The 20366-nt window shown below is 38.0% G+C and overlaps 1 protein-coding gene across 4 annotated transcripts in view; it reads right to left on the bottom strand.

Moving 5' to 3' along the window:
- Positions 1–20366, bottom strand: part of BCL11A (BCL11 transcription factor A) — a 214882-nt gene that overhangs the window by 3921 nt on the left and 190595 nt on the right. For 2 of the 4 annotated variants that reach the window (XM_070932226.1, XM_070932227.1), the window contains exon 3: positions 9355–11688. In XM_070932226.1, coding sequence (XP_070788327.1) covers positions 9683–11688 — 2006 coding nt within the window. In that variant the 3' untranslated portion in view covers positions 9355–9682. Of the gene's footprint in view, positions 1–1781; positions 1800–9354; positions 11689–20366 lie in introns of those variants that run through there. The other 2 variants (XM_070932229.1, XM_070932228.1) reach the window with 2 other exon arrangements.

Below are 20366 nucleotides of genomic sequence, written 5' to 3'. Positions count from 1 at the left end.
CATTCATAAAAGCCAATACAACAGCATATTATTGAAATGTTTAATACTAGTACTAAAAAGAGTAAATGAACTGATCAGTACTGAAATCTTCAAACAGCATTGCCATTTTAATTTCAGTAATCTGCTAGCACTGAGATTATTTTCTTTTTCAGGTGAAGCTAAATGCATGATTCTGTGGTAAAGTCTGAGACAGATATTCCATACTGAAACCTGACCAACACTTCTTCTTCATAAAGTAAGGAAATTATGCAGAATTAATCTCTGTATTAAATTCTGCAGGGAGTCTGTACTAACGTACCTTATATATGTAATGAAGGAAAACAGGATGTTACTCTTGCATTAACCTTGTGCTGCAGTAAAGGCCTATTTTTCCATGTCAGGATTACACACAATATTACCTATCTATTTTGTAAAGCCCAGGTTAAGAGACAGCCAGTCATATTCCCTATGGCTTTCATACAGTTTACTAAGTGTCTAATCACCAAACCAAACATGGTGAATTGCAGCACTATTAATCTCCAGCCTCTTTTCTTCAGGCTCTCAGTGAGTTACAAATAAATAAATAATACAAGGAAAAAAAATATAAGCAAGGGATCTAGAAACATTTGTAAGCCTTTGCAAGGCTAAAACAGCAAGCAGGTCACCATATCCACGTCTTCATTTAATGATCCAATCCACTGGTTCTCCAGTCTTCTGAAAATTTCTGGTCTTGTCAGTTTCAAATTCATCAGGCTCACCTTAACACCATCATGACAGTTAAGCTAGCGGAAGGCTTAACTCCATAAAATAAATCATATGCAATTACTCCCAATTTTTAATTCTCCCTTACTTCTCCATCATTTTCTCCTTTGTTGCTCATCCTCAAGTTTCTAAAGGTCTGTCTGGTCTGCAGGATTAGAGGCAATTTGTACTGGAACCAAAAGGATACAAAAACATTTTCCCATCATTTTTGGAGTAAAGATTTTGAATAATCTTCAGTGAATAGTGTGGAAGATCCATAGGTTCTAACAAATGCATGATGTAACTAACACACAATGCAGGAACAAGCAGCATAGGGCACTGCAGGAACTTGAGTTGATGATTCGACATCACATATAGATCCTAGAAAGAACTTTTATGGACAACACCTGAAAAGAGTAATAAAGATATTCCCACCCCTAAATCCTGCAAAAGATGTCTCAATCAGAATAGAGACTAATGTAAGACTAGTGTTTTTTATACCCGTGTTTGGATCAAATCTGTATTATTTGTTTGGATCACAGAACTGGGTTAATTCTGCATTAATGATACATATGGAAGTACAAAGATAAATCCTAAGATTCTGCTGCAAAAGTAGACATGAAAAATAAAATCTGAAAATGTCAAGAAGGTGAAGGGAAATTATGCATCATCCTAAAAGCCAGGGAAAAATAAAACTACTGAAAGTTGTCCTAGCAGAGGGGGAAAATTCAATAGACTTGATCTAGCATAGTGGCAAGATAACTGGAAAGAAATATTAGCCTACAGATTTGAGGTGGGTGTAAAGTTACAAAATTTGTATAACTTTGAAAGTAAGAAAAATGAGGAAGAACAGAGGTTGATTGGCTTGAAATGAGAAAAGCAAGAAAAAAGAAAAGAGAATTCCTTTTTGGCCACCTAAAAGTGGTTTTAGGAATTCAAACGTAAAGCGCCAATTAGAAAAGACAAAATTGATATAAGGGAAAGGAAATCAAAATACAAGAAACTAGATAGGTAAGAAAGTCAGAGAGCCTAATTAGCCAGAAGCCCAATAAACCAGCAACAGGAAGAGAATGGGGTACCTTGAACCGGATTAATGCCCAGACAAGGGGAGAATATAGAATACATTTCTGAAAACCTGTAGGGCTTGAAGATGAATTGATGGAGAATCATTACTATTATCAGTGACTAAACAATACCCTGGTTTTGGGAATTGGCTTCCCTGTGTAAACATTGTGTTACTTAGTACAATTTACTATGTCAATCAAGACTGTCACCTTATGTCTACTTTGACCTCAGCCTGTATCAATGTTTAGTGGTTGGGAAGATACACTATGTATGAGGATATTGTTCTGATTCGCTTGCCGAGTTACTTTTAATTCAGATAATTTGGCCAGGAACTAGGGATGTCAATAGTTGCTGGTGAGCATTACATTAATCACTTTCCACTTGAAGATCTTGAAAAAAATTAAAATAGGATATTAAGCAACAGTAAATAAGACCATTTTATTTTTTTTAAAGGTTAATACAACTTTGAACATGTTTTAATTAATGTAAGAGTTGAAACTAAGTAATATATGATGAAGAAAACATATCAGGAAATTATACTTGTTATTAATCCTCTAAGAAGTGCTCCTAACTGCATGACATATGATTTAGCAGCACCAAAGTGTCTTAGGATGTTACAAGTATCTGTGAAAAATTTTGTGCATACCAAATGATGTTTGCTTGCCCGATCAGAAAAGGGAAAGTAGGAATAGGAAAATTCATGGCTTCAGTTTAGTACCACCTTCCTAGAAAAATTAATTTTCAGATCCTGCATGTCAAAGCAACCAGCAATCCAATACAAGGGACTGCTCTGGTGACTCTTATTGACATCATTAAAAGTGTCCTTCATTTCTATAATATATGCTCAAATTTTGAATCAATAACAGCTCAATTTTATTTACTTCTCTGACACATCCTAATCAACCTTTAGCTACCATGCTGTAAAGGTGAGGGGAAAAAACAAGATAGCATGAAATTAGAAAAGCTTAGTCTTCCACCCTAAAATGGCAATAATGGTATACTGAAATTGAAAATGGAAAGATCAATCAAATTTAGGATATCAGGGAACTGAAGGGAACACTAGAGAAAAGTTGAAATTTGCAGAATGGGACCTTTAGGCTCCCACCCTTGGCCGTGGCTCCTTTGCCTCCAGCCACCCGCCTCATCCCATTCACAGCCAGTTTTCTTCCTCTGCTGGCCTTCCCCCAGCAATTCTCCCTGGCCAATGGGCCTCTGGTCCTTTGGCTCAGCCTATTCACTGAGATACCATTTGTGCCAGGAGTTTTGTTCCATGGGACAAAAAGTCACCAGCCAATTGGGTGGCAGATGGTAACAATGGGGCTGCGAAGGGTGACCGAGGGATGTCACCCCCCCCCCCGGAAGGGGGATGTGATTAGTAACAGGATATGGAAGAGAGCAAGCGGGGGTAGGCAGGCAAATTACGCACTGCTCCTGGGGGGCTGGGGGGAGTGAAGGCAAACATTGTCTGCATATGGCTGGTGCTGGGAAGAGGAAACAGGCAAATGCTGCCTGTGCATAGCTTGTGTTGCTCCTGGGAAGAGGAAGCAGGCAAAAGCCTGGACTCTGGCTTTATACCGAACTGGCAGGTCACTTCCCCCCCCCCCCGTGCAGATCATTTGACACCCCCCCACACACACACACACAGGCCAGCAGCTATGTTTACCCTCAATATTCTGTTGCCGCCCCCAGCCCCCCAGGAGCAGCGCACAAGCATTTGCCTGCTTCCTCTTCCCACCACCAGCCTGCCCACCCCCCCGAGCAGTGCGCAGGCTTTTGCCTGTTTCCTGCTTCCAGCACCAGCACGAGCCGTGCACAGGCAGCATTTGCCTGCCTGCCCCCGCTTGCTCTCTTCTGTAACCTGCCACCAATCACACACCCCTTCCAGCCCCTTCAGTCACCCTTCCCAGCCCCATGGTTGCCACCTGATTGGCTGGCGGCTTTTTGTCCCGCGGAGCTAAACTTAGCGAATGGGCCAAGCTGAAGGGCAAGGGGCAAAGGGCTAGAAGCCCATTGGCCAGGGAGAATCGCTAGGGGACGGCCAGCAGAGGAGGAAAGCTGGCTGTGAGTGGGCTGAGGCCGGTGGCTGGAGGTGAAGGAGGCACGACCAAGGGTGGGAGCCTGAAGGTCCTAGACCCAAAATTTGAAGAGAGAGAAGAATGAGCAGCAACTAACTAAGATACTGGAAGACAAGTATGGTTTGCTCAACTATGGTTTATGAAATAACAATAATGTGCTAAGCTATCCCTCGTGATTTATACTAGCATGCATGTACAGTATAGTACTCTCTGAATTAAAATTGTATTGAAAACCTGCCTTAGAAAATTGATAGTTGACCATGTTAAGGGAAGTAATAGAGGTATTAACTAACAAGTCTTTCAGTAAGATGTAACTCAATATATCTGTAGTTCTTCTGTACTTCTGCTAGCAACAATCTTTCTCAGTTTTCACAACTTCTGAAGTCCTGTATATAATTACTCCAGTACATGCCTGCAATGTTCATATGGGTTTCTGAAACTAGTTCAGTATGATGGTTGAAATTGTAAGAGGTAAAGTCCTCACGTGAAACTCATGCAGTTATCAGTTTTATGTAAACCTTTTCTAATTCAATCCTATTCTACTATAAGATGACAAGATCAGCCCATCCTGTGAGTCACCAGGATGTGAAAATAATAATAATTTTCATCACCATCATTAATGCAGTCTCCTGCATTAATAGGAATAAAAACTCTCTCATCCTCTTCCATGTCAGGGGAACATACTGTACCACAAATAGAAGCATTAAGAACTCTCCTTTCCCAACAAAGAACAGCAAAAATTTAGGCTTCAAGTATACCTCACAAGTCCATAGGGTTAGATCCATGCTTATGTATTCAAAGCTAAACGAGTTCGTGTATGGCTGGACTTTTGATGGATAATTTCAGCATGAGCTGTTTTCCCTCTATAAAACTTATGTCTCTCTGGCAGATATTTATGTCTGGAAGGTGTGCATGTATGTACTGAGTGTATATATGAGTGTATGCATGTATGGGTATGTATCTGTGTGTACACACACAGAGACACACGAACCTTGTTTCAAAACTGTATCCTTACATTCTGTTTCTCTCCTAGTATTAAAAGCAGCTGTTGGGTTCCCTGAAGTAGCACAAATCAGAAAAAAAATATAATAGTTGGCAAGCTATTTTATACTTCGGAATCCCAGAGTGGAGGAATCCCAGTTTTTGATGCTGTGCTGCTCATTGGTGTTATTTGAATAGCTTGATAGCAGAATGATACCTGCCAAAATATAACTGAGCTGGGACATTAAGAGTTTTTAAAAGTTCTTTAAACATAGGTCATGGGCAGTTTTAAATTAATCCATGAAAAATCCCTAGTGTGAGCTTTAGGGAAATTATTTTAATAGTTATTTTAAAACCAACATCTCAAGGATTGAAACTAGTACCAAATTGCTAATGAACTGACACCAAGGTAAGCTTTAAAATAAAACTTAAACAAAAAATACACAAGAGATTTGTGTAGGAAGAGCAAGAGACAGTATCACAGAGGTATGTGTTTTTAATAAAGCAAATTGATGCTGCAACATGCAGTATTCGTAAAACTTATATATATATATATATATATAATTAGAACCAGAGTTCAAATATTTAAAGACAATATATATATACAATGTATTGATAAAACCTATCAACTGTACAGTCTATATAAAAAGAGCAGCTCCTTATCCCAGTCTGTTTTCCAACTGGAGAAAGTATCACAAAGCAATTTCCCAATATGTTGAGTCTGGAAGATGCAAACTTGGAGGGTTTAGAATGCACACCCCAGTATGTTTCAATGTGCGTTCTTGCACATCCTTAAATGTTTCTGCCTTTGCTATATTAGATTGCATAGCAGAGACCACATATTTCCGATTCATCTATCACATGGATCTTCAATTGATTATAAAGTTGGGAAAAAGAAGAGGGAATTATGGGAGGTCACCATACAGGGTTGCATATCGTTTTATAACTCAGTATGTTAGTGATTGTATGCAACAGTGCAAAACAGAAAGGGGTATGGGAGTGGCCAAGACGATAGATCCTCTCACAGACAAATATGAGCATCACGAACTTGCTCATCTTTTAGTCTTAGCTATGCATTCTTAGGAAAAATCAGAAAGGAGAGAAGGAAAACATCTAGATGGAAAATAAAATAAAGTTCTCCTCATTTCTTTAAAAAAATTCATCGCAATATAAAACCGAAGAAGCATTTACTCAGGGGCAAAATATTTTATTGTAGTATAAATAGGGAGCTTTCTGGGTCTTTAGGTTAGTAATATATTAAAATGCCCTGTGAAGAAAACCCACTGGGCTTCTCTTAAAAGTTGCTTCTCTCACTGAGGGAAATTTACAGAGTGTGTCAAATGAGGATACGCAAAGCTTATGGTATGTACTTTAAGCAATTTTTTTTATTTTTTTTCAGTTTAGGGACAAAATGGGTGAATGAACAGGGTAATGCAGACAACTACCAATTAAAAAAAGACCCTCCCTCCCAAAACACAGACAGTGGTTTTCCCAATAGAACTTAACAAAGACAAAGGAAAAAAATACAATAAAAAGCCAGGTTGCCAATGACCTTTGGTCATCTAAATAATAAAAAACCCCAAAAAACAAAGATCAAATTTGACGCCACTGTTCTCAACAGAGCGTGTAAGCAATAATAAATAGTGACTTCCATAGTAAAAGATAAAATTTCAGGTTACGACAAACAGCTTTCATTACAGGAATAGAAAAGGCTGATAATAACAAAATATTTTGCATTGCCATATACAAAAAAGGTATCGACTCCAGCGGGGCGCTCTCTCTCTCTCTCTCTCTCTTTCTTTAATATGCTTTGCATACGAAATTCTTTCCAATCTAAATATATAAAGCACCATTTTAATTTATTTTTCTTTTTGGCAATGGGGAAAAAAGCCTGCAAAACTTTATTTTTTCCTTTCATTCTATTTTAATTTTTTTTTTCTTTTACTGCATATGAAGTTTAAGATGCTGGAATGTAAAAGGGTAAGAGAAGAAAAAGGACCAGAGCACGCTACAGAACAAACCAACATCATCACCTTGCATTACTGCATACAATATGGCAGCAAAAAACAAAGAAACCCCAAAAGAACTTTGATATGTACAACCATCAGAGATGCTCATTTAGTGCGACATTCAAACAGATTTTTGTTCCCCCTCCCCCAAAACAGCCATTATATGGCCTCTTATCTGTACAATGTCACACTTTCTTTGTCGTTATTTTTTGAAACATACAAATATTTTGCACTATATTATCCTGCCAAATTAAAAAAAAATATACTGTGGCAGCCTATTTGTTTTTTTGTGTGTATGTGTTTTTCCACTACCAAAAAAAGGTAACTGATACCCTTTTTTAAAAAAAGAGAAACAAGCAACAGTTAAAAATACAAGCTTCATTATAAATACTATAGTGCCTACTCTAGGTGAACATTAAATTCAAATACCATTCTAAAAATTACAGAAAAAAGAGACCATAAATGTGTTTTTCTTCTTTTCCATTTGTTCGCTTTTCCTCTTCTTAGCATAGGAATCAACAGGAGTGTGCATTTTCCTATTTTTAAGTAGTATATATTGTTAAACCTTTTTCCAATGTACTTATTTTACAACCTGAAATGTTGTGTGTATATCCAAGGCATAGGATTTTTAACTATTGGTTTTCAATGAAGAACAGGTCTTGTACACCACCAAGACAATGAATTCTAAAATACATTTTCCCCTAAACATAATGAATTTTTTTTAAAAAAATCAGAACATTTATATTTTTAAAAGTTTTGTACAAAATAACCACTTCTTTGCACTGTAGGAGCAAGACCAATCTCTGTTTTTTTTTTTTTAACGTAACTGCAGGACTTGTTCCCATTTACAGCGCCATAATGTTATGTCCCACTCATTAGTCAAGTAAAATGGCAAGCTGGCAGAATTATTTATATGTTTATCATGAGATCATGCTCATTAAAAAAAACATTAATCTTGCAATTTTTCCCTTTAAAGTATAGACCTGTAAACTGGGAAAATTGTACAGTGCATTTAAATTGTCCTATCTGAGCAGTCTTAAAAAAGTTTTTTATACTCAACCTGTGTACCTCTGATTAAAAGAAACAATACAGACACGACAGGCAGAGTCAAGTGCTATGTGAACTTCCAGCGGGGCAGATGCTAGCTTAATCATAAAAACAATGAATCCTTTTTTCTTGTCAATACAACTAGCACATAGCATATGATTAAAAAAGAAACAAAATGAAGAACAACTTTTAGGGAGCACTACTACTCTTTCTCTCTCTCTCAGAATGTCACACATCAAGGCAAATCTTAATAGCTCATAGTTAATCATCATATCAATATTAGCTTATAACCTGTTCTTAATTTTAAATGGCAAACAGTGCTAATAAATCACTATATATATTTTTACACTTCAGTAAAACTTTATTGCCAGACTGTTTGTTTATATACCTTTCCTTATATAGAGGGAAATCATAGATCGATATATGATACACAGGTTTGTGCATTATTAATTTGATTGTCAAGTTGACAACCAACTACACCTGCGCTTAATATTTTCGGTTTTTACTGTTAAGTTTTATTTTGTACCAGGATCACTAAGAGATTTTTTAAAAAAATCTTTATAACATGAATTTTCTTTCTCACGTACTTAATCATCTTCCAAGGCCTTCTGCACAAGTCACATTCTTTTTATCAATAAAATAATTTTAAAATGGAAATGAGGGGGAAGAGAAATGGAAGGGGAGGGACTGATACAGGTTAGTAATATTTTAACCTGAGAGAGAAGCATTCCCTATGATAATGGTGATTGTTTTAAACTCTCCTAGAGCTAAATAAACTTCAGTTCTACGATCACTCTTTTTTTAAAAAAAGGTGGACTGAGGAGGGGATCGAATGATGATTAACTAGGATTTGTTGGGTTTCTTTGTTTTTGTTTTTAGGTAGCCACTGTTGTGAAAAATATAATACAGAGTTATCGGCTAGGTCCTAAAGGACTCATTTACATTGCCCAGTGCGAAAGTTGTCCTACAAGTTTAGAACAAGTAGTTGCCACCAACATGGCTTAAATATATTCAAGGCACTCAGATTTCCATTTTAAACCAAATGATAGTACAAATTTATCTTTTTGCTCTCGTTTCCTCATTTTTCAATTAAAGACTTATCTCCCCACCAAAAATTAACTGATATTGTCAATGTTTTAAAGACAGAAATCAAAGTAACAAGGAATGTTTTCCCCTTTTCAGTGTTATCTGTCTATCCATAAAGGGTTAATTCAAAGCACGCTTTCTTTAGCTGTTAAAACACAAATATGGATATGATATATTACAGAATGTATGCAGCATGGTTGGTTGTTTAAAAATACTTTTGCTTTTCTCTTTCTTTCTCTCTCTCTCTCTCTCTCTCTCTCTCTGTTTTCCTGGAACATCATTGGAAACAGCCATGGTGCTGTGCATGTGTGTGAAAGATCTTTTTGTCTGTTTGCTCAGCAAAGAATTTGGGGACATTTTTTTTTTAAAAAAACAGCCATAACATACCATACATGCTGTCTAATTTTTTAAAAAATTAATAAACATACACAACATGTAAATTATTGCACAAGAGAAAGGCTCAAAGTTTGCGTAGTATTGCCCCAATACAGATCATGCATTCAAATGATGAAAACAGAAAAGAAAGGAAAAAGAAACAAAACAAAAAGGAAGATGAAAACAGGTGTGCTGGTGACAAGCACTTTCTGAATATCATTCTTAGCTTCCAATATTTTACTCACAAGGGACTAGAAAATCTCTACACAGGGGGCCAGGAATAAATTGGGGGAAGGAAGGAGAAGGGGTCAAGTTAATATACCTCTATTCAGTTTTTATGTCATTATTCAAGACTCGATCACTGTGCCATTTTTTCATGTGTTTTTCCAGGGTACTGTACACGCTAAAAGGCATCTTACAAATTTCACATTTGTAAACGTCCTTCCCCACCTGACCATGCGTTTTCATGTGCCTGGTGAGTTTGCTACTCTGGGCGCAGGCGTAGTTACACAGCTCACATTTATAAGGCCTTTCCCCAGTGTGGCTTCTCCTGTGGACAGTGAGGTTACTACAGTTCTTGAAGACTTTCCCACAGTACTCACAAGTGTCGCTGCGTCTGCCCTCTTTTGAACTAGGCCTTCCAGGGCCTGGACCACTAATATGCGGGGTGCTCCCTCCACTTCCTGTACCGCTGCGGCCTGATATCCCTCCATCCATCTCCCCGGGAGGCGTCGAGAAGCGTAAACTTCCATTTTCAGAGGAGTGTTCTGAGGAGGAAGCAAAAGGCGATTGTCGGGAGTCTCCAAAGTTGAGGAATGGATCTTTTAGCTGCCGAGAAGCAGCATACCCAGCTAGCCACTGGGAGTAAACATTTTCAGTGTTAGGCATAGCTGTCGTGGGAAGGTCAAACTCCTTCTCAAGTTTGATGCGTTTAGAAAAAGGACTTAGGGAGCTTGGGCTACCCAAGAGCAGCTTTTTGGACAAACCTCCGGAGGCAGATTCACCAGGGGAACACCCCCGACCATTAATAGCACCATCATCGATGCGATCAGATTCACCAGCTACTGAGTCTTCATCACATGTATCTCTATGCACCTCAGATTCAGATAAGTGCCCTCGTTTATGTTTCTCACCAAGAACCTGATGGAAAGCCTCACTGAAGTGCTGCATGGAACTCAGGACCATCCCTTGCATGACATCCGGGATAGAACGATTCTCCTCAATAGACCGGGAATTGTTTTCATGGTGCCGAGCTGCTTCTAGATTGATGCCAAACCCATAGTCTGGCCTTTCATTTTCAGTCAAATCCTCCTCCTCTTCTTCTTCCTCCTCTTCCTCCTCCTCCTCCTCTTCTTCCTCTTCTTCATCCCCGTTTTCTGGAATAATATTGGAATCATTCTCACTTTTAAACTTAGCCACGACAGATTTGAGGGCACTGCTAGCACTGCCAACAAGGTCACTGGTTCCGGGCTCTGGGGAACTGGCTGTTGAGAGGCCATCATCTGACTTCACAGTCATTGGGGAGGATTTGTGCATGTGTGTTTTCATGTGGCGTTTTAACTTGCTTGCTTGAGTGCATGCATGGTCACAAAGGTTGCATTTGTACGGTTTTTCTCCAGTGTGGCTTCTACGATGGACAACTAAGTTGCTCTGAAATTTAAAGGTTTTCCCACAAAATTCACAGGACTTGGATTTGATAGGAGGCTGAGAAGGAGGAGGAGCAGACTGAAGAGGAGGAAGAGGAGGTGTTGCCAGAAATGGTGGCTTGCTGCCTGGCTGGAATGGTTGTAGTAACCTTTGCATAGGGCTGGGCCGGTTCGGTGACAATGGTGGACTAGAGGTGTTTCCAGCTAACTCCCTAAGCCGCCTGGAGAAATCCATAGCTGGAGGCTCCATGGCCATGGGGTTGAGTCGCAGCACCCTGTCGAAGGCACTGGGGTGATGGGTTGCAAGAGCCATTTCTTCAGCACCTAGGCGTTCTATGCGATGTGGATCCAAATGATGTCTTGGAGGGGGACTAAACAAAGGAGGTGTGGGAGGGAAACGCCCTTCTCCAAGACCTGATGCTTCTCTCGCGACTGACCCAGGTATTCTAAGAAGATTAAAAGGATTACTGTCTGCAATGTGAATCCCATGGAGTGGTGGCTGAGAAGGGCATTCTGCACCTAGTCCTGATGGGATACCAACCCGCGGTGTCAGAGGACTTCCATGTTCACTTTCTAAGTAGATTCTTAATCCATGAGTGTTCTGTGCATGTTGCAAGAGAAACCAGGCGCTGTTGAATGGCTGTTTACATGTTGTACACGTGTAACTGCTGGGTTCATCTTTACCTGTAAAACAACACAATGGTAACATCAATCTTTTAATTATCAAATTATTTCTAACATTAAAACAGAAGTTAATTTTTGTTGAATGAAATGCTAAATTGATCTACTGCTTAATTTTGGCATTTGTAGTGGCCATTACGTTACCTTCAAAGCCACCTGTATTTACTGCCATAATTGGTTCCTCTCAATTAGACAAATCCTCTCTTATGGATTTGTCTAATTTTGTTCTAAAGCCCCTGAAGCCAATGGCCATTTACTGAGGCAACAAATCCCATCAATCATTCTTCTGACATTTATGAGAGAAAAAGTCACTGCTTGTTTTCTGTATATCCTGCATAATGAATAACTCTGGTTTCATGCATCTAACAATCAAAAAAATTAGATACTTATCTCCTTAATACACTTCTTTGTCTACACTGTTAAAAAATACCAATTACTGAACCAAAGCTTTTTGGATGAGAAGCTTTTTGGATGAGAAGCGAAACATCTTCAAAGAAAAACCAGGAAGTCCAGATGCCTCTTGAAAAAGCACATTTGGGACAACCATGACCTGGATGACTGAGAATCTCCATAGACATCAATTACTGAGTACTATATACAACCATCAACATCAATGATTAAGCTCTTTGTCCTAGACCAGCATAAACATATTTATTGTGCATACAATCCTAGATACCTGAGAATAAGTCTCTTATACTGGGACTCACATGTTTGTGTAGCATTGGATAGTCTAACACTACTAAGGATTGTAGTCTAAGCACAAAAATAGCATTAATTCAGCTACATTTTCAGTTAACTTCAAAAATTTTAATGAGACTAATTCAATATAAACTTTACACTATAAATTTGGTTGTGCAATGCTACAGATTTGGTTAGGAAGAAATATTTTGGATCATCTCATTAAAACAGTTGTGATTTCTTCCAGGATCACGTGACTACCGAGGGGACATTTCTACCACAATTGTGCAATTCTGCAAACAAACATGGCTACCTTAATTGTGACTAAATGTGCTGCTCTGGCTTATTCTGAAGCAATTTTCCCCAGTCAAATTTAAAATATTGCACAGCCTTAACTACAAAACTTACTTTAGAATAATTTACTATTATTTCAGTGAAATGTTGTTTAAGTTTACAGATGCAGTCAACTGCACTTATGCTTACCTGAAACTATGTCCAACTGTTTTCAGTGGATCCTACTTTTGAGTAATTATGTCTACAAATAATTATTGCCTATCGTTGCTTTATAAGCACACTGACTTTAAAACAAATATTTTTGAAATAATATAGAACTAAATTCTGAGGGTTCAGATTGTTAATGACATAGGAGTAGAAATTAATTACTTTTCAGTTTTCTTTTGCAAACATATGAAGATTAAAAAATAAAAATCAATTCCATTGAAATATCCCATTATTAAGAGTGATTAAACTGTCAGAATAAAACTGTTCAAAATATATGATACAATAGAAGGTTTTTTTTGGGGGGAGGGGTGTTGAACTGACCTATAACATATACATTACTTCTGATCAAATGGCAAATTACATATACGCTAGGATTTTTGAAATAACAAGTTTAAATAAAAATATATTTCAGATAGTTTAATTCCCACATTTGACTGAAAAATCAGTCGTCTATCTAAATTTAGTGAGCTGAACAAAAGCAACTATTGAAATCGCAGTTTTTCTAGAAAATATTTAAGACTGTAAATGTGAATTTAATTTTTTTTATATATATATATAATTTGATTTGTATGCCGCCCTTCTCCGGAGACTCAGGGCGGCTTACAATGTGCTCAGCAATAGCCTTTATCCTTTTGTATATTTATACAAAGTCAGCTTATTGCCCCCACAACTGGGTCCTCAATTTACCTACCTTAGAAAGGATGGAAGGCTGAGTCAACCTTGAGCCTTGGCGAGATTCGAACCTGCAGTAATTGCAGGCAGCTGGTCTTAATAACCAGCTTAATAACAGGGTGCCTTAGACCACTGTACTACCAAGGCTCTATTTTAAAATAGTTGCATAAGTTTTTTAAATATCTGAGTTGTTTCAATAAACATTTTAGTGGGCATCCCTCTACTTATTCTTTTTAATTTCATTTTTAATCTATCGTCCTATACAGAATTCCAAGTGCTGAACACAATTTCCCCCTTTTATATTCAGAATAATCCTGTTAGATAGATTAGGTAGAATGAAGGTAGCCGATGTAACATCTTCTGCTAATCCTTGGGACTGAGAAAAAATTGGACACTTCTGTGCCTGGTCTGATATCTCCTACAAGACTACTGGTTCTCAATCTAGAGCAGTTTAACTATCAATTAGCATACGGTTGACTGAGTAAGTGTGTGTGTGTGTGTGTGTGTGTGTGTGTGTGTGTGTGTGTATGCCTATCCAGCATCAACAAAATTTGTATGTGGTGCTCCTGTGTTTATACCGCAAGTGGCTAAAATAAAATGGTAAAAGATTGCTGGCTTGTAATCTATACCTATGTCTGTCTGTCTGTCTTGGGGCGCAATGGCTCAGCCGTTAAAGAAACTGAGCTTGTCAGCTGGAGAGCTGACAGCCAGGATTCGAGACCCAAGCTCTACACAACAGAGTGAGCTCCCATTACTTGCCCCAGCTTCTGCCCACTTAACAGTTCGAAAATCAAACCTGGCAGAAATAAGAACAACTTCATCCTTGATGAGTTGATTTAACCCTTGCATCTAGTTTGGCAGTTCAGTTTTCTTGAATATTTGGGTAGTTTTCTAGGAATCTTTTTGATGTACTCTAATTTTTTTTTTGCCTTAAATTATTTTATCACTGTTTTCCTCGTATTTCTTATACAGTAGTGAACAGGCATCCTTAAATACAACAGTGCAGAATATGGAACCTATGGAACATCATAAACTAACAATTCTTCTGGTAAGGAAGAGATTAACAGAGAGGAGTCCAAAATCTTTACAAGGATTGGGGGAGAGGTGTCCGAATATACAGTCCCATATTCCCAGCAAATTTATCTTGAAGTAAAAAAATGAAATCTGCCTCTGCTGATTCCATTAATCTTGTCCAGTAATGCTGAGGACACAGTCCGCACACAAATATTATGAAACCCTGATATACATACTCAAATAACTAAGAACATGTGTCTAAGTTCATACTTTACACATTTCCTGAAAAAAGATTTTTGTGTGAACAAAAATGCCTCATAAACATAGAACTGATGGAGCAGAAAAGTGCAGCCTGAACAAGGCCAACTCCATCACTGTGTGAAATGAAGCAGATATTTGAAGCTGCAGATGGGCAGAGCCTACTTCCCACTTCCTGTTCTCTCAACTGGCTGCCCACAGCAGTCTTTTCATTTCGTCTAAGACAGGGGTGGGGAACTACAGCCCTTTTTTGACTTGTGGGCTTCAACTCCCAAAATTCCTGAGTCAGCCATATAGGGGCCATATAGACCTCCGGTCTAAGACAAGTGGATCTCAGGATGGTTTACTGTCCTACTAGTTTCCCTATAGCCACTGCTATGAGATGGACCTCAGAATGACACATATGAGGCATCTGTAATATTTGTGGATAGTCAACATGGCCACCTCACAAGGTCACTTGGAAGACTCCTTTAGAATGATGTATAAAGAGCAGTTGGTCCTGGGTGCAACACTGCTGCTAAGGAAGAAGTCTATGAGAGCAGCAATTTCTCTCTGTTTCAGGGAGAAGGCCTTCTGATGTTACAACTGAACCCAAAGGCTGTACACAGTCCTCTGCTCCTGCAGGATCTGACTCTGCCAACAGCCAGCATACAGTCCCTGGCACTGCTTCCCTATAGCAATAACCACCGCAACATAAAAAGGGTCCCCCCAGTTCTGTAGTTATAAAAATGCATCTGATTATTAGGGCATAGTCCAAAGTCTATTTTCCAGCAATTCTCCATAGTGTAAAGAATTTGCATTACAGGAAACACCTTGGTTGAAATCGTTAAAAATATGCTACTCAGAACAGAGAATGTTGAGCAAGAGATGCCAACAGTTAAAATCTGTATAAAGTTGCAATATATGAGCTGATTGTGAAGTTGATGACTGGATTGTTTTAATAATGCATAAATTGCTAAAAGTTACCAGGTAATAGTGTATGTTCATGTGAGGAAACAAGAACATGTATTTTGTTGAATGCCCCTACAAATGATATTGTATTAAGTCTTTGAAGAACAAACTAGATTTACAATGGTATTTGACTGCAATATGTACTTCTGTAATGACCTGTAATTTACTTTACATCAGTATTTATACTAGCACTCAATATAGCCCACTTGTGCAAACCTTACAAGATTAGACAGTAAATGCCAAAATGAGGTTTCCATACACATGCTTAATATATATGCAGGTAGAGGGAGAAAAACATGAACTGGATGGATTTGATCTTAATTGTTCTTGTTTTTCTCCTTATTTCAATGATGAAAAAGCAAAGTCTTATAAGGGGATTTTCATTATCTAAGGTACTGAATAAATAACTTTGGAAAACTATGCGCAGGCAGCATTACAGCAACATCTACTGCAACTAAGACTGAGTGTGCCCCCCCCCCAACCTTCTTCAAGTTTCAGTTTCTCTATTATTATATATTTAGTTTGACAATTTAAATTGGGTGATTTAAAAAATGAGAAAGAATCAGACACTGCTGACAGGTATTTAGCATTTTGGTTGCTTAAAAAAGCTTTTGAACAATATTTAACATTTCATTATTTTGCCAATGCCAGCATTTTAATGAACCACGTGTGGTGTTTAGCACAGGGGCATTGGAGACCCTGGCAAATGAAAGGATACATCTTCTGAAAAGAGAGAAACATGAGTGTGATTCCCATAAACTTGTTGGTAAGATTTGGGCAAGGCTCTAGATGGAAATTAAGAAGAGCAATCTTAAAGTTATGGAACACAGTGCAAAGGCAATGGGCAATGCAACTAATTTTATTTTGCTACTGAAAACTAATTTTTTTTTAAATCTCTTACAGCAAGCGATGCTATCAGCCTCCAGTCTACTAACAATACAATACTCTGCTTAGCTGGTTTATGTATTAGGTCAGTGGAAATAGCACTGTGTCTTATAATGAGGATACAACACAGTTTTTGTAATTGCATTTTAGCATTCCCATCAACTAGATATTCTGGATCAGAAGGGCAGCTGGTATAATCATAATGTCAATGAGAAAGGCTGTTACAGCAAAGAGTAAAGATTACATGGGGGAAAAAAGCAGCTTTGAAACTGGTAATTATTACCAGTCCACTAATAGCAAATGATGCATTACAATTTTACCGTATAATCTGTATTTCATTCAGCTTCTTGTTAGGGCAGTAGATTGTATTACACTGTTCACAATGCCAAAATTTCTAACCTACAGTCATCAATAAAAATGTTATGTTCCATAATTCAGCAAATGACTTTCTTAACAACATATTCAACTGTTCTAAAAGCTAAAGTCAATTTTATATTGCATTTTTTAAAAATGTCACTTATTTACTAGTCTAAATATAAAATTTATTTGCTCAGATAAAAAATAAATTCTGATTTATTTATTTATTTATTTATTTGCCATTCCTGCTTGGTGAGGGAGTTGGAGGGGGGGAGTATAGGAAGAGGGAGAGAAAAAGAATATGTAAGCTGGGACAGCAAGGCAGTTTAAGTCCATGTGTGATTTACCACCTGCTTTGAAGAAACACAATTTCTAATTTGTCTATTAGTAGTTGATTAATTATGAAAGCTATTGACTGACCATTTTACCTCCTGGAGATATCTCTACCAATCAGTGAAGGATTTCTAATGCATTAAAGATTAGAAGAAAAATCCAGTTAAGGCAAATGCAGCAAAGTTAGCAAGTTTGCGCTAGGAGAAGACAAGGTACAGTTGCAATGTTTTGTTTGCATCTCTTTTAACTTTCCATACATATGGAAAGTGCAAAGGGACAAAATATTTGCAAGTTTAGTCCTCTATTCATCAAATAGTAACTCCATGATGCTTTGGCACTTTCCTCCTCTCCAGTGAGACACAGACACAATAAATAAATACCAGAATTCCTCAGCTTTGGGGAATTCTGGGAATTGAAATCCACACATCTTAAAGTTCCTGAATTTGAGAAATACTGCATTAGATAAGGAACACAACAAACTATGCCAAAGGGTAAGACATCAGAAAATAAGAAAGTCAGAATGAAGATACAGGCAGTGCCAATATAAAGATTAAATTTAATACATTCCAAGTTCCATTAAATCAATTTAAATATGTAATAATATAGAATAACAGAGTTGGAAGAGACCCTGGAGGTCTTCTAATCCAACCCCCTGCTTAGGCAGGAAACCCTACACCACTTCAGACAAATGGTTATCTAATATCTTCTTAACAACTTCCAGTGTTGGAGCATTTACAACTTCTGGAGGCAAGTTGTTCCACTGATTAATTTTTCTAACTGTCAGGAAATTTCTCCTTAGTTCTAAGTTGCTCCTCTCCTTGATTAGTTTCCACCCATTACTTCTTGTTCTACCCTCAGGTGCTTTGGAGAATAGCTTGACTCCGTCTTCTTTGGGGCACCCCTGAGATATCGGAACACTGCTATCATGTCACCCCTAGTCTTTTTTTCATAAGATAAGACATATCCAATTCCAGCAACTGTTCTTTATATGTTTTATCCTCTAGTCCCTAATCATCTTTGTTGCTCTTCTCTGCACTCAGTAATGTAATTACTGCCCAAGAAAATAATACTTTCCTTCTTTTACATTAACATTTGCACCCTAGAGGGGCCCAGTGAGTAGAATGCAAGACTTTTTGGGGATGGCATACATGTAGTCCTGAGGTCCCAAGTGAGTATCTCTGCTATAGGTTCATGGAAAGTTATAGAAAATACTATAATACTTCAGATTTACTAGCTCCTGATGAGATTCTACGAATATCAGTTACAGAAACGTAACAAATTGTATGTTATCAAAAAGCATTCCACAAAATTCTTGGTATGTATTTATAAAGTACCAGGAAAGGGGTCTAACATTATTTGCACTATTGGAAACCCAAGTAGCAGTTTAGCTAAATGAACATCATCAAGTTTGCAACCTCACCAAGTATTAAGTCAAGTGACATATTCAATAGGACTCCTAAAAATTTAGCCTCTGAAGGTGCTTCTGGTTGTGAATAACAGGTTACTGGCTTGAGGATTTGTTGAAGGAGGTGTTCCCTAGCAAAGGTGGCTATTTCAGACAATGTATGAAGGTGGAAGGCAGTATTTACGAGACCGCCTTCTGCCTCCAACAGCCTCCCACCGACCAGTATGCTCCCACAGAGAGGGTCTCCTCAGGGTGCCGTTGGTTAGACAGTGTTGACTGGCGACCCCCAGGGGGAGAGCCTTCTCTGTGGGAACACCTGCCCTCTGGAATGAGCTGCCCCTGGAGATTCGTCGGATTTCCGACCTACGTACCTTCCGCCGCGCCCTTAAAACACTATTATTCCATCAAGCAGGGCTGGCCTAAAATATTATTTTAATGGGTTATTGTGTTTTAGTTGATTGGCCAAACTATCTAATAATTTTAAATTGTTTTTAACTTTTATATTTATCTTGGCTGTACACCGCCCTGAGTCCCTTTGGGAGAAGGGCGGTATAAAAATTTGATAGATAGATAAATAAATAAATAAATAAACAAACAAACAAACAAACAAACAAACAAACAAACAAAATTTTGGCCCACTTGGCTGACAACCAGCTCCCTCTGGTCCCTGAGTCACTAAAGTCCAAGCTTGGTCAAGGCCCACTGCACAATTTAAAATTATGACATAATTTACATAGAATCCTATTTAAGATTCTCATGGCTTTATGTTAATTGCATTCATCCCTAACTTTTCAGAGGCCAAATGAAAAACACAGCAATTTCAATAAAAAAAAAAAGCAGCTCCTAATCATTTCCTGGAGTAAAGCACTCTTCTATACTTCAGTATACGAATTTGGGGTATAATTTAAAGAGAATAAATTTACTGTGGTTCTTATGAGAAAACATATACATAGGGAAGTACCATTTGGACTGCCTTAGCAACACCTTAGAACAGCTGTTTCAAACTGGCTTGCTACCTCAGATATTTTAGACAAATTAAACAGAGGAGATATAATTAAAACAAAACTCTTGAATATACTTCAAGTATATTCAGCTTATAATTGTCTTCTCCTTTGGAAGGAAAATATATGTGGTATAAATCATATTCATATTTGCCCTATGGATGCCTCAGTGAAAACCTATATGAATTTGATTCCCAACATGCTAAACACTATAAGTACTCATGCTTCCACTCCCTCCAAAGAGCAGTGTCTCTTTTTCAGTAAGATTTTTGGGACACAGATGGGTTGTATAGCTCAGTGAAAGACAGCATACTGTCTCTCAACAGAGGCTGTACATCTGTGCAGTACATGCACACCTCTCCATGATGAACTAAGGAAGGATAGTATGCATATTCATTTCCACGTGCCTTCCTTTTCCTTATTACTATTACCTGTACTCAACCATCAAGAAGCCTACAGAGGCTTACTGACAGAATATCTGGGGGGATGCCTGGTTGAAAAGCAAGAACCATATTCTCCACCCTTCTGCTCTTGAATTAGATATAATCTCAGTGCAACAGTTTATTTTTTAACTAAAAGGCTTTTGACATCCTTAACATGCTGATCACCAACAGGCCTCTGTATAT

The sequence above is a fragment of the Pituophis catenifer genome, unplaced genomic scaffold, assembly GCF_029215685.1.
Source record: "Pituophis catenifer annectens isolate HBS135680 unplaced genomic scaffold, rPitCat1.0.hap2 SCAF_1, whole genome shotgun sequence".
NCBI classification, from domain to species: Eukaryota; Metazoa; Chordata; class Lepidosauria; order Squamata; family Colubridae; genus Pituophis; species Pituophis catenifer.
This window is presented reverse-complemented; position numbering and strand designations above follow the sequence as displayed.